Source organism: Anguilla anguilla, chromosome 12 (genome assembly GCF_013347855.1).
Source record: "Anguilla anguilla isolate fAngAng1 chromosome 12, fAngAng1.pri, whole genome shotgun sequence".
In the NCBI taxonomy this organism is placed as follows: domain Eukaryota; kingdom Metazoa; phylum Chordata; class Actinopteri; order Anguilliformes; family Anguillidae; genus Anguilla; species Anguilla anguilla.
The window spans coordinates 12,505,928-12,519,868 of NC_049212.1; the positions used below are offsets into that span (position 1 = coordinate 12,505,928).

The window sequence follows — 13,941 nt, forward strand, 5'->3', positions numbered from 1 at the left end:
AGCCCGTTCCAGAAGCAGCCATACTTGCCCAAGCCATGTCACTGTCTCCCCCATATTTCACAGATGAAGGGGGTGCTTTGGGTCATGAGCTGTTCGTTCCTTTCCCCTCACCTTCGGCTTTCCATCGCTTTGGTGAAGGTCTATTTTGGTCTCATCCATAAAACTTTATTCCCGAGACTCTTTTGGCTTGGCTCTGTATTTATCTATTTATTTATTTTGACAAATTCAAATTCTGTCCTTTTGATTCTTGTTGTTGATGAAAGGTATGCATCTTGCAGTGTAACCAATATAATTATGGTGTAAACCATGGTTTTTCTTCACAGCTCTTAGGATATGACTGTCATCATTTGCAGTTGTCTTCTTTGGCCAGTGGTTTCTTTCTTTTTCAAGACATCGTCAAGACTTCCCAAACTTCATATACCCGGTTTCTGCGTTATTCTTCTTCATGAATTCTTCTGTTCTCTCAATTTACAGATTAGTTGTTTTTCAGCCATAGTAAGTCCTCTGGACATCATGATGGTGTATGAATTCTGATTCCCAATGACATTTCCACTGATGAAAACAAAAGCTAAAACCAGGACTAGACACTCACTGCTCTGTTATTTGTGAACATTTCATGCAAAATAAATCACCTGAACAACAGTTAACAGCTGGCAGTCATACATTAATTTAATTTTGCACAGCTGAAAATGGAGGGACTCAACAGCTGTTTCTGTAAATTGGCAAAATGTATATGCATGTAAATACCATGCATATACATATACAAGCTGATTATCTGAACTTTTGTCTCATATTCATATTTTGTTCTCAGATCTTAATGCCTTAAGTACATAGCAAAAAATTTCACTCTATCGTACCTTTGTAGGGCTCTGTATAGACAAATTACCTCTTTAGGTTCAACAAAAAAAAAAAAAACCTTTAGGTACAGAAGAATTTAGTTAAAATATTTGAATAATAAACCAAAGTACAAACTTTAAAAAAAACAACAATAATTTTTTTACCTACAATAATGCAAAATGATTACTTTTACGCAAATTTCCTCAAAATTGCTTCCTTTGGTTTTAAAATACAATTAAATTAATGAATGGAAGTATATCCAATCGTTTAGCAAAGTGGAAGGTAGAGGTTTGGGATGGAGGTGGAGAGGTAATTAAATTGTGAAATGAGTGAAATCCTATCTACCTTAAGTTTTTATTTTTTTAAATCCCAGGTAGCCTAATGCCTTTAGCCTGTAGTGTAGTGCAAGTGACATAGGCACTAAGGTTGTAAGAAATATGGTAAAGAAGAAGGAGTTAGGCTTAGATGTGTGTAAATATTTTGGCAAGAACGTTATTTCTTCCTGGGAATAATCTTCTTGCCACAATATATTTACTTGGATTAGCACATCTAAGCCTAATGCCTTCAATATTCTTGCAGCTTTAGCGCCTATTTTACTTACACTACAAGCCAATGGTATTAGGCTACCTGTGGTTTAAAAAAAACTTAAGGTAGATATGATTTTACTCAATTAACACTTCACTTTCCTCCCACCCCTAATTTACCAAATGACTGGATGGACTTCCAAGATTTTGTTGAATTTTAATTAGAATTTGTTGTAATTAAAATCAAGTCAAAGAAGGCAATTTTGAGGAAAGTCGTGTTTATTTTTAAGTGAAACTCATCTGTTTGTGCTATTGTAGGTACAATTTGAAAAAAAAATCATTATACTTTGGTTTGTTATTCAAAAATGTACAGGTGGTCTAATGACTTTGGCTCATGCTGCATGACAAAAAGTATTTGATGCTCTTTGGTCTGGAGTTGTTTTTCATGATTTGGGCTTGGCCCCTTACTTCCAGTAAAGGAAAATCTTAATGCTACAGCATGCAATCGCATTCTACTCAATTCTGTGTTTCCCCAACAGTTTAGGGAAGGCCCTTTCCTGATTCAGCATGACAATGTCCCCAGCCACACAGCGAGGTCCATATAGATATGGTTTCCTTAAGAATGGTGCGGAAGAACTTGACAAGCCTGCACAGAGCCCTGACCTTAACCCCATCCAATACCTTTGGAACCAATTGGAAAGCCAACTATGAGCCAGACCTAATTGCCCAATCAGTGCCTGACCTCACTAATGCTCTCACGACTGAATGGAAACAAATCCCTGCAGCAATGCTCCAACATCTAGTATAACGCCTTCCCAGAAAAGTGAAGGTTGTTATAGCAGTAAGGGTGGACCGACTCCATATTAATGCCAATAATTTTGGATGAGATGTTGGATTTTAGGTGTCCACATTATATATATATATATATATATATATATATATATATATATTAGGGCTGTCAAATTAATGCATTCATTTTGATTAATTAATTAATTATAAAATAACGTGTTAAAAAAAATAATGCAAATTAACGCATATAATATTATTTATTGTTTATGTTAATTAATTGATGTACCGATGTTACTGTGAGTTGCTGCATGTTGAATAACACTACCTATATTGCCAAATAACCCAACCGTCGCATTTTGCCACACTGTCAGCCATTTTGGGGTTCAGACACTCTGACAAACCGACCCTTCAGCTGGAGCGGTCGGTGTGGCTCTGATCCTCTGAGAGCAGTGCTAATTTCTAAACGACGAGAGAGCACTCAGGGTGCCACTGACACCACCGGAGTGAATTTACTAACGCACCCCACTGACACCGTGTGTCACATAATTCCAACCGGTGGTGTGTTAGTTGCACGTGTAAATAGTATGTTAAATAGTTAAACAAGCACGAAACCGTGCAGACCCACGGCACACCTGTACAAACTGTCATGAGTAAATCTTGGCTAACTATATAGCTAGCTAGCTATGGCATGTCCTCACCTCTGTAATGGTATTTGTTGTCCTCCGTGTGTCCATACATCTGTATCGGTGGTACGCGCTAAGTAGGTTAACTAAAGTAGGCGAAACGCTAACATGTTAGGGTTAGCTAAAGTAACGTTAGGCGATAAAGCTGTGCTTAAAAATCTTGTGCCGTTCGAAGTGGTGATTTTGGGAGAAGCACCTGCGCATGTGTCTTACTAAACGAAGCACCACCTGTGCATGCGTCCCACAAAACGTCCCTCTCAGGTCTTCTGTGAGTGAGTGAGCGAGTGAGTGACCACAATTTGCCATGCATAGCCCACGGCGGCAGTTCCTGCGTGCCGTGGGGAAAAGACTGTTATGACCAAATTGGTGCTTAAGTGATAAGCTTAGGTAATTTTTTTTTTTTTTTTTTTTTTAAGAGATAGGCTTATGTTCAATAATAAAAAGACTGATTGGAAAAAATGATTGGAAATAAAACAATTTATTGATTTCTAATGCCCCCTTTTGATATTTCTATTCAATCCTTTACTCATGTTCCACAATAATGTAATGTTTTTGAGTTGAAATATCTTCATTTGGGGGCTTTTCCAAGCAAATATTGATACATGTGATTAATTGCAATTAATTTGATTAATTAATCAGCACATCATGTAATTAATTTTATTTAAAATTTTATTCGATTGACAGCCCTAATATCTGTATATATATATATATATATATATATATATATATATATATGAGTGTACAAATACTGTAGGTGGAGGAGTCTGTACTATCTCCTGCTAGTAGTCTGTGATATATTTCTTAAATTTGGATAGAAATATGCTCTAAAATCTGTAGGATTTAGAATCCAGCTCGCATTGGAGGTTTCAGGACTAAATCCAGCAGATTAGTAAGCATGCAGGGGAGAAGAGGCTGTGGTAGACGTGGGTTGAAACTGGCAAGTGTGGGAGGAGAGGAGATGCAGGAACGTGCACACAGTTTGAGACAGGCAAAGTACATGCCATTAAGTCTTGAAATCATTCCAGTATTACTGCAGTGTGCAATGAGAGCAAGCTCACTCTATATTTGGAGCTTGTCGTAGCTGGTTCTTTGCATGACCTTCCTGAAATCTGGAAAGGATCATGACTTGCTTTTGAATGACTCAAAAGCAAGTCCCTATGGCCACTGGTTATAGCTTCTGCTTCAGCTGTGCAGTCAGCCAAACATGACAAGCAGCCAGCAGTAGCATAATACAATAGCCTCCTCCTGCTAGTTGCCAAGGTTCCTCAGGTAAACACCATATTCAACTCAATAAAAGGGCAGGTAGTCAGTTGGAGATACACCTCTGTTTCTTTCCCCTCTAATGTGTGGCCCATGGGGTGTAATACAGTCACTAGATATCTGGAGAGTGCATTGGAGGAGATTATTTGTTAAAGCGATCTTGGGCAGGCAACTAAAAGCAAACAGACTTAAAGAGATTTAATGCCAATCATTCTTTGAAATGAGGCCGTGGTGCTACGCTCCAGGGTCCGTGAGCTCGGCGACATCGTTGCTTAATGCTCACATCTGTTTTCATTTGAGAGATCAGCGAGGCCCACTTAAGCAACAAGTAAGCAGCATAAAAGTCACACAGTTTTTGAACAGTACCGGTTTTTGAGCCGTACTATTTGTTCAGCAAATATGCGCACAGTGCGATAGATCCAGCAGTTATCAAATTTTGCCAAAAGAAAGTCTCCGCGACCTAATTTTCCATACTCAGAAGTAATGCGCCGCAAAGACCCAATGCGGCACGAACCCTTTTAATGTCCTGATCTGAGGATCAGGGCCGTGAGGGGCTGCCAAAACACCCCTCCTCTGACTCCACAGTGAAATCTGGAACGAGAAACACCACAAGTGCGGGCGAGGCAGTAATTTACATGACCAAATGCTTCCTTTCACAGCCTGTCAGGATCCCTGGCCAGCATGGGCATTAATCCCCAGGACGGCTGTCTAGCCTGCCAAGTAGACTCTTCACTCTGAAACCAGGCCCGTCTCTGCCGTGGCCCACGAGTCATAGCAACCTGCTTCATGCAGCAGGAAAGTTAATCACTGCACCTGCCACGTACACTGGATAAGTTTTCAGTACTTAAAATGACATCGAACTGACAACTGAAAGGGAACTGAAACAACAAATTGAATGGCGGGGGGGGGGGGGGGGGGGGGGGGGGGGGTACATTGCCATATGGCAACCATAGGCATCATTTTCTTAGAAATGATCTGCTTTTTTTTCTAATCAAGACTGTTTTTCTGGATGTAATTGATATCATAATGAACACTGAATACTAATACATTTTGATAATTTGTGTGACGATATTTCACAGAAAAGCAACATTGTGCAGTGTGCAAATGTAAAAAAAAAAAATGTTTCTTGGAAAGAAAGTCCATCCATACACCCATTTTCTAAACCACTTATTCCTATTTGGGTGGTTGCAGAGGGAGCTGGAGGCTATCCCAGCATGCAGCGGAGTCAAGAATACACCTAGGACAGGTTGGCCAAACCATTGCAGGGCCGAAACCAATTTATTTTTGGATCTAATGTATATTATTATCAACTCTGAATACTTACCAACCTAAATAAGTGCCTTTTGATCACTTGTGTTTCAATATGTCTCATTAAAGCAAGGTTATACAACTGGCAAACTGTATGGGTATTTTATTGAATTCAAAATATGTATTTGGTCTTTTTTATTGACATCATTCCATAAAAGTTTTGGGAACTTCAGGCAAAATCATATTAACTTTTGCACAGTTTTAAATCAGTGACCAAGTTGTCAGTTGCCAGTCAGTACAACAGAGTACCTGAGAAACTCATTCTATGTTCTGAGATATGTCCACAAGCAGGGCCATAGCTAGTGGGGTGAAAGGTGCTGAGGATTCTAAGGTTCTCAAGCTCACAGCTTTGGATGACCCATAGCTAAAAAAAAATCAATCTGTTTTATAAAAAAAGGGGGGTTCAGAGCAATATTTTTCAGGGGAGCCGAGAATTCCTAGCTATGCCACTGTTCACAACTATGCAAAGAAAATTAAAATATAAAATAAAATCAACGTACGTTCACAGCTAAGCTTTCAGTAAGAGCCAATTGTCACCTACAGTGGAACAAAACAAAACAAAAACATTAGAAAAAATAATACATTTTTGTGAATTAATCTTATGTTATTCAGTGTGTGCATTCTAGGCCCTTGTGAAAAATGATCTCAATTGCTTATAGATTTTTGGATTATTAAAGAAATATATTACTTGTGCAGTTCAATGCCATTAACATACGTAGGAGTTTAATAGCAGACCCTTACATGGGATTTAATTACACAGCATTCTGTCTTACAAGCACACTAATGTCACACACAAATACCCTACCAATATACGCCTTATTATCATGTGACTTTACCTTATCCAGCCTTCTGAAGCTGCCCCCTAAAGTAACTGTTATCGTGATAACCCCACAGCATATCCCACCTCACATGAACACTGCCCTGAAACCACTCCTGACAGACTTCCTGTTGGCCGTCTGATGATTGTTATCTCACCTGACACTGCAGAAGGGAGATATACCAGAACTGAGCTACAATCGTCCGAAAATAGACCATCCTGGCCCTACACCATGTGGCTTGGTGATTTAACCCTCAACTTCAAGATTCATCAAGTACATATCTAAAATGCCACTCACCCCCAAGTATGAAGGCCATAGTGTGCTCTCCAATGCCTTTTCATGCAGTTAGTTTACAACAGAAGGTGTGTGAGGGGATATTATGGTGTTTAAGGGTGTCCTTGAGAAAAAAATATTGAATGGTGTAATGGAAAAACATGATAATCCACTTCCTTTTTTTTGCTGAATATTTTTACTGCATAAATTGTGCACATAGCATGTATGCTAATCCTTTAGCAGCAATGTCAAATCCATAACAGAGCCGGAGATATTTAAATATGAAAGTAATTTTTGTCATAATTTCCATGTAAGGAAAACATTTTAAATTAACAAAAAATTTACATTGCGTGGTTTAGACCCAGATTTAACCTGCAATCAGTCTCGTTCCAAACTACAAATAATGATCTTGTAGAACTGTTACATTTTGATCATCACTGATGTAACACTTTGCCAGTTTTGTGGTCAGTGAACTGAAACAAAAATAAATAAGAATAGAAAAAATAACCACACAAAGGCAAAGGGCAGATAGTAATGAGGCCAGAGGAACTTAAGCCATACGGAAATGAATTAAAGGCGGCCTGTAGCAAATATCTGATGAGCTCCCCCTGCATAGTCTGGTAGCAGAAGAACCTCTGTCCATATGCCGAGGTTACCTCACGTTCACAGCCTCCTTAATTTGTAGATTGGCACTAAGTAGACCCAGAGGCGCACAGTGATGCAGGGGAACACATCAAAGGGCTATTTTCTGCATTTCCTGAAGGAAAGATGGTAGTGTTGATGAAAGGTCACCTTAAAAACAAGGCATTTAGGACTCCAGAATTATAACCATCCGGGAAACAGAGTACTGCATTTCTCCAATGAGTAACTATATCCAGCTATGCAAATGCATAATGTAATTGATGCATTTTTCTTTTTGTTTTTGTTTTTTTGCAGAATGCTCAGAAGTCAACAGATAAACATATTTTGCATTGATTTAGTATTCAGCCGTACTAAGTAACACCAGCAGCACAGTGCCATTCTCGGCAGATAAGCGAAACGCGACACTACAGGAAAGCTAATGGATGCAATCCTCAAATTAGACACAATACTGTGCCAGCGGATTCATGAATGTTGCATGGGGAGTGGGGACCGCACATCAGACGCTCCTGTGCGAGTATCTTGGGCACTGTTTCTGGAGGATTCAACGACAGCAAGGCTTCAGGAAAACATCTGGCTCCACCAGTAGCCCAGTCATCCTCATAGTGATTATGAGTGATTATTTTCATGAGATATTATGAAAATGTAACAGCTGATACAGGAATCTGGGTAGACCTCTGGGGGAAAGAGTTATAAGAGACCTGTAGTCTCATGACCAGTTCCACTCGCCTGCACAGCAGCAAACCTGATGTAGGTACAACAGAATTCCATTTCAGGTGTTTCTCAGAGTTTCTCAGCTAAATCGCTGGTTATTGGTGCAGTGAAAAAAAAATAATAATAATAATGTTGTATCTTTATTGTGTTTAGATCATGAACACAACTTTGTTCTTTACGCAGGGAAAACAGAAAAGGTCAGAATCGGCTCTTACTGAAATAAAAAATAGGTGTAAATGAAATCCTAATCGTGCCAATGCCAACTCTAGTTGGGAGTATTAGAAGTTGTTACCCAAGGAGACAGGCCAAATGAGTTACATGGGCAATGCCCTATCAGGAACTTGCAGTCTACCAGCACCAGCTGCGCAGGATGCCCAGTTTCTGGCTAATAGCTGCACAGCCAGCTGGTGGACTGTAGAGAGAAAGCAGAACCTGGCATCTGTCATTTTCGCGGGGAGCAGAGGTGGAAACAACAATCCTAATGCACAGCGGTTTGAGCCACTTCAGGTCTTACCATGAGCAGGTTAGTGTGCCACTATCAGGCTGTTTCAACTCACTGCAGTTTCCTGATTTTCCAGTCAAATGCGGGCCTGTTAAAGCTGCTTTAGTGCTTAAGGAGTGTATTTTCTCAACCCTGGGACAGTACTTTGTCTCTAATCTCATGCCATCCACAATGTCAATAAAGGGCTCTTATGAAACACTTTGCCATGAAATGCTCTTCCTCAGCGACAATAAGATCACGTAAATATGAGGCAGGTGCACAGACCCTCCCTGAGCACAGTCATTTGATCTGGCTGTGGCGTTAATTGCTCTCCTCGAGCTCATTGTCATTTCCTGTTCACCGTCCCAGGTGATGTGCTCTCCGCCGCAGGCTTGTGGAAGCAGAGAAATCGCTTTGAATCGATCTCAGACTGCAGCTTCAGCAACAGACCTGGGTCAAATACGTATTCGTTTTGGATTCAAAGACTTTTCTACGCTTTACTGATCTTGTCGGGTGTATTGGAACCAATGAAATGCTCTCAAAAAGTGCAAACCCCTTCTGGTCATGTTGGCAGGCTCGATTACACCAGGCAAGATCAATAGAGCACAGAAAAGTATCTGAATCCAAAACAAATGCGTATTTAACCCAGGTCTGTTCAGCAATGCCACTAAACTAACTGAAGAGCTTGCTGGTGTTGTGCATTAGACAGCACAGTAGAAGAGCGCATGCACAAATGACAACAATGGAAAGCAAATGAATTTATTTTGGGTGGATGGCAGCACGGCTCAGATTCGGTCAAACCGCAATGCTCTTTGTCCTTGAATGTTGGCGAGGATTGTAAGGAAGTGGTCTCACCAGTCTCTGTCATTGACTCGACCTCTATAAATCAGAGTCTTTGGAAGAAATAAGCCTTTTGCTGGCACGGCAAACTGTAATATGATTGGACGCACTCAATCCAGGCACATGGAATTTCAGCTAATGGGCGTTGCAACCACAAAATCTTGTCACAGAATGTTACAAAAGACAGGTATGTTCTTGGTTTTTTGATTGGGAAAATGTGTCACTGACCAAATTGGGCTGGCTGGCCTATGGATAGCTGATCAGGCTATTTAGCTAGCTTCCAAACTAACTAGTTGACAGTGGCATGTAGCTAGCAAGCTAGCAGACTTAGCTCATATCAAGCAAAGATATTTGACGGTTTTCACTGCATACAGCAACACCAAGTTTATCTTCTGAGTGAAATGCTGATATTCCCTCACAAGCACAAATAATTATTTGCCAAGGTATTTGCTAGCTATATACCTGCCATTATTAGGCTAGTTGGTCTATATTGATGCAGTGCTAACCAGCTTGCTACACCGGCCTTTACACAAGCAAGGATGGTAAGACTGTTCATTCCATTCCTAAAATAAATGTTCAAATTTCCCTCACACAATCAAAAAATGCAGCTCCAGTATCTTCTATGTGCAAAGACTCATACTTGAGCAAGGACTGTTGAGAGGGCAGATTCAGTAAAGTATTTACTAAAGAAGTTGTGGCAGAAACCAAAGGGCTTACATAAGAACATCATTCATTACCCTTTTCCATGCTCCATCCGGAAATGCTGCTGCTTTTGTTCACGCCGTGGAGGAAGATTTCCATAAATCTTACACGGTTCTGACCCGGCAAATGGAGGTCTTATGTGGAAAATCGACTTACTGTGCTCCTGCCACACATGAGGCTGACGTGGGAAATTGCTGGAGCATTTACGGGTTAAGGTGCGTGTGTGAAAGGGGGCTACGTTCTGCTAGGAGAGTCTAGCCCTGTCTCTCCACTGATGGCGTTATATTTAGGCATTTCCTTTAAATTACACCGTTAAATAACTACGCAACACTGTTCATTTGCTTAGTGGACATCCTTGCCCAGGGGAATTTTTTCTCATTAAATTTAAGATATTTTCCCATATGTTCAGCTGTAAACAGCTGTGCCCAGCCTGGGATGTGAACCTGCAGCTTCTGATTTACAAGCCCTGCATGCTAGCAGTACACCAACTGCCTTTTTTTGTTTTGTTTGGTAGTTTGTTATGAATGAAGGTGACACATACAAAGTTAAGGAAGAAGTTTTTTTGTTGTTAAATCAAACCTATGCCTAAATTTCAGACAAAGCCCTCAAAGAAGCACACTGTGACTCGAATAGCCTAAATAAATGCTGCACACTGTCAGTCAGCAAGTATCTTCAGTAAACACAACCATACAGTAACCGCTAAATACCGCAATGGCAAAATGGCACATCAACAGCAGCACTAGTGCTTCATTAAAACATTTCATTAAACAGTATAGTAAACGTGATCAAATCTGCTTTCAAATGAACAACTTACTACTCAGTGGCAACCAATTTAAAGCATTCCACCTTAAGTGTACACATTAAAGGAGAACAAGAACATACAAAAAACATGAATATATTAAAATCTGACCTACATGTGGAAAACATTATGCAATGCCTAAGATTCCCAAGGAGGAAGAATACGTCACACTAAAGGAGCTTTTGCTCATTAGCATCAACATGCACAGCCTGAACGAGAGAGCAGCAGTTTCCCAAAAGCCATATGCTTTATGTCTCACTATCAGTACAAAATGGTGGGCGTTCTTACTTCCAGGTCATTGGAATGGCAATATATATTTTTAAAAGAAATTACATAAAACAGAAAGCAAGGCCAGAGTATCATTCCATAAAAATCTGAAAATGTATATATATATATATATATATATATATATATACGCAATTCTACACCACATAATCTAGTTGTGTATTTTGAAAGCCTTCCATTCCCTTTCTCTCTTCTTGCGTGACCACACTGCTATGCTTGTACTCTGCAATTCATAAATGAGAGATGAATGGAATTTTTTTAATTCCCCGCAGGTTTAGGGCTAATTTATGATTATTCAAGGTATACACATATGGCTGTTCTGAAACATTTAGACCTTTGTTTAGTTAAATATTAATATTTATAATATTGTTTACATTTTTTTCTCAATTTTCATATCAGATTCCAGTTTCCCAAGATGCACTGGGAAGCTGAACCTCCAAAAAGTTGAGTAAAATGTCACATGGCAATTAAAAACAAACTATTTAATTACTAAACTAAATAAATCACAATTTACAAATAAATTTAAATTACACAGTGAGAAACAAACCAGCTGCATGCGCACTTATGTATTCTGGCTAAGTACATGGAGCATGTAATTGCATGGCCTATTGAGAAATACAGGAAATAATAAGTTATTATAACTGTTCAGGCAAAACGGGTAGCACATACAGTATAACCTTGCTTGAAGCTTGATAAAAAAACAAGTGATTTTCTGAGGGCACATTTCCCAACTGAACATCATTCTCCAAAGACTCACTGATGAGAGAATGGGCTATGACCACTAACTGCCGCTCTATATTTGTTTGCTGAAATTAGTATTCAATGTATAAAATCAAGTTCCAACAATGAAATTAGCAAATGTAAAGGCCTACTAGGGTGGCTACAGAGTTTGGCAATGGAAAGTAATGTTATTTTCTCGACTTTACATGTGAGGTATAAAGTTTTGAAGTTAGTTAAGGAACCATGAAAATATCAGATAACTGAAAAGTATCCGATTTTTTTAAACAGCTTTTAGATATGAATACTGAACTGTAGTAAAGGTAATAAAATGTTACACAGTATACTAAAAATCTGATGCATCGTTTTCACTTATGAAATATGAGGCAGTAGCATAGATTACCAAGCAGGTGTACACACAACTTAAATTTATTGACTGTTTATTTATTGTTTTCATTATTATTTTACTTCAAGTCATTGTGAATGCCGCAGCACCGGTCACCTGAAGTTTCTGACGAGTCCTGACATGCATTTACGGCCACTGACGGGGGGGGGGGGGGCAACCCCATTCATCAATCTAGAGATCGCAGTGAAGGCAGAACCGATGACAGCATAAGCGAGGAATTAAAACATCACAAGGTTAAGAAGAAAAGCCAACCACGGACGGCACGCGACAGCCACTTCAGATAAGGGCACGAGCTCCTTAAAGGCGCGGGCGGCCAGCGAAGACGAGACCCGCAACAGCTGGCAGTTTACCGGCACCTTCCGCGAGCGGGAGAGAGCGAGGCACAGAGATATGACTGTAATGCGGAGGGAGATCCCCCCCCCTTCTTCTATCTCCTCTCTCCCTCTATCTCTCTCTCTCTCTCTCTCTCCCTCTCTCCTGTTCTTTCCTTCTTTCCGAATCTCTTTTTCTCTGTCACTCTTTCTCCCTCTGTGTCTGTTTTTTTGTTGGTGCTGGCGCTGTATTCTTACCTTGGTGGTGACGATACAAAGGCATTCCATTCTGGGGAAACTGGCTTATCCTCTGTCCGTATGCATCACCCCCCAACCACCCCCCCCCCCAAAAAAAAAAAATTTAGCGAGATAAAAAACAGGGAGAGAAAGAGGATTCCACGGCAGGGAGGCAGACAGAGAGCTGTTGGCAGGGGGCCAGTGCACAGTAATTGAAGTCCACCTTTTCCTCCCGGACGTTCAAGACGATCATGTCCCTGTGAGGGTCCCGAAGCCCCCTAGACATGGTCCAGGGCAAAGTTGCGCGCGGCGCTGGGAGCTGGGAGCCGCTGGCTCGGACGACTCCGCTCGGCACGCATCGCCGTCTCTAGGCAGCGACAGAGCAGAGCGCCGCACTGGAGCTGGCAGCGCAGACACTGGCTGAGCATAAGGAATGTGCTCTCCCGCGCTGGACTCGCTAGCAGCACTATGACTGGCAGCCTCACAAATATCAGTCTCTCTTTTTACCTGCTTTTCTGTGCGTGTGTGAGTGTGTGTGTGTGTGTGTGTGTGGAGGTGTGCGTGTGTGAGTGGTTGTGTGTGTGTGTGTGTGTGTGTGTGCGTGCGTGTTGGGGGGGGGGGGATGTGTGTGTGTGCGTGTGCGTGAGTGTGTGTGTGTGTGTGTGTGTGTAGGGGAGGTGGGGGATGCAGTGTACCTGTGGGGCAGTTTGGCGGCTGTGTGCATGTGTGTGTGTGTGTGTGCGTGTGTGTTTGTGGGAGGGTGTATGGGGGGGGCGGGGTGTGTGGGAATGTGTGTGTGTGTGTGTTTGTGGGGGGGTGTATGGGGTAAGCGGGGTGTGTGGGAATGTGTGTGTGTGTGTTTGTGGGGGGGTGTATGGGGGAGCGGGGTGTGTGGGAATGTGTGTGTGTGTCTGTGTGTGGGGGGGGTGTGGGAATGTGTGTGTGTGTGGAGGTGTGCATGTGTGAGGGGGGAGTGGTAATGTGTGTGTGTGCGTGTGGGGTGTGTGTGTGTTTGTGGGGGGGGGGGTGATATCTGTGGGCCAGTTTGGGGGCTGTGTGTGTGTGTGTGTGTGTGTGTGTGTGTAGGGGAGGTGGGGATGCAGTGTACCTGTGGGGCAGTTTGGGGGCTGTGTGCATGTGTGTGTGTGTTTGTGGGGGGGTGTATGGGGGGAGCAGGGTGTGTCTGTGTTTCTGGGGGGGTATGTGTGTGTCTCACCTTAGAAACCTCTGGGCAAGACCATATATCATTTCCATTTTCAATTAGTCACTATCAGCATTTACAACTACCATAATTCACCATAAAACCTTGAAAAAGATC

At 41.4% G+C, this 13,941-nt stretch overlaps 1 protein-coding gene across 1 annotated transcript in view; it reads right to left on the reverse strand.

The window, feature by feature from the left end:
* Nucleotides 1-13,151, reverse strand: part of LOC118210279 (disks large homolog 2-like) — a 128,961-nt gene extending 115,810 nt beyond the window's left edge. The window contains exon 1 of the mRNA XM_035386317.1: nucleotides 12,645-13,151. Within this exon, the coding sequence (XP_035242208.1) occupies nucleotides 12,645-12,674 (30 nt within the window). The 5' untranslated portion in view covers nucleotides 12,675-13,151. The remainder of the gene's footprint in view (nucleotides 1-12,644) is intronic.
* Between the last annotated feature and the right edge of the window lie 790 nt (nucleotides 13,152-13,941).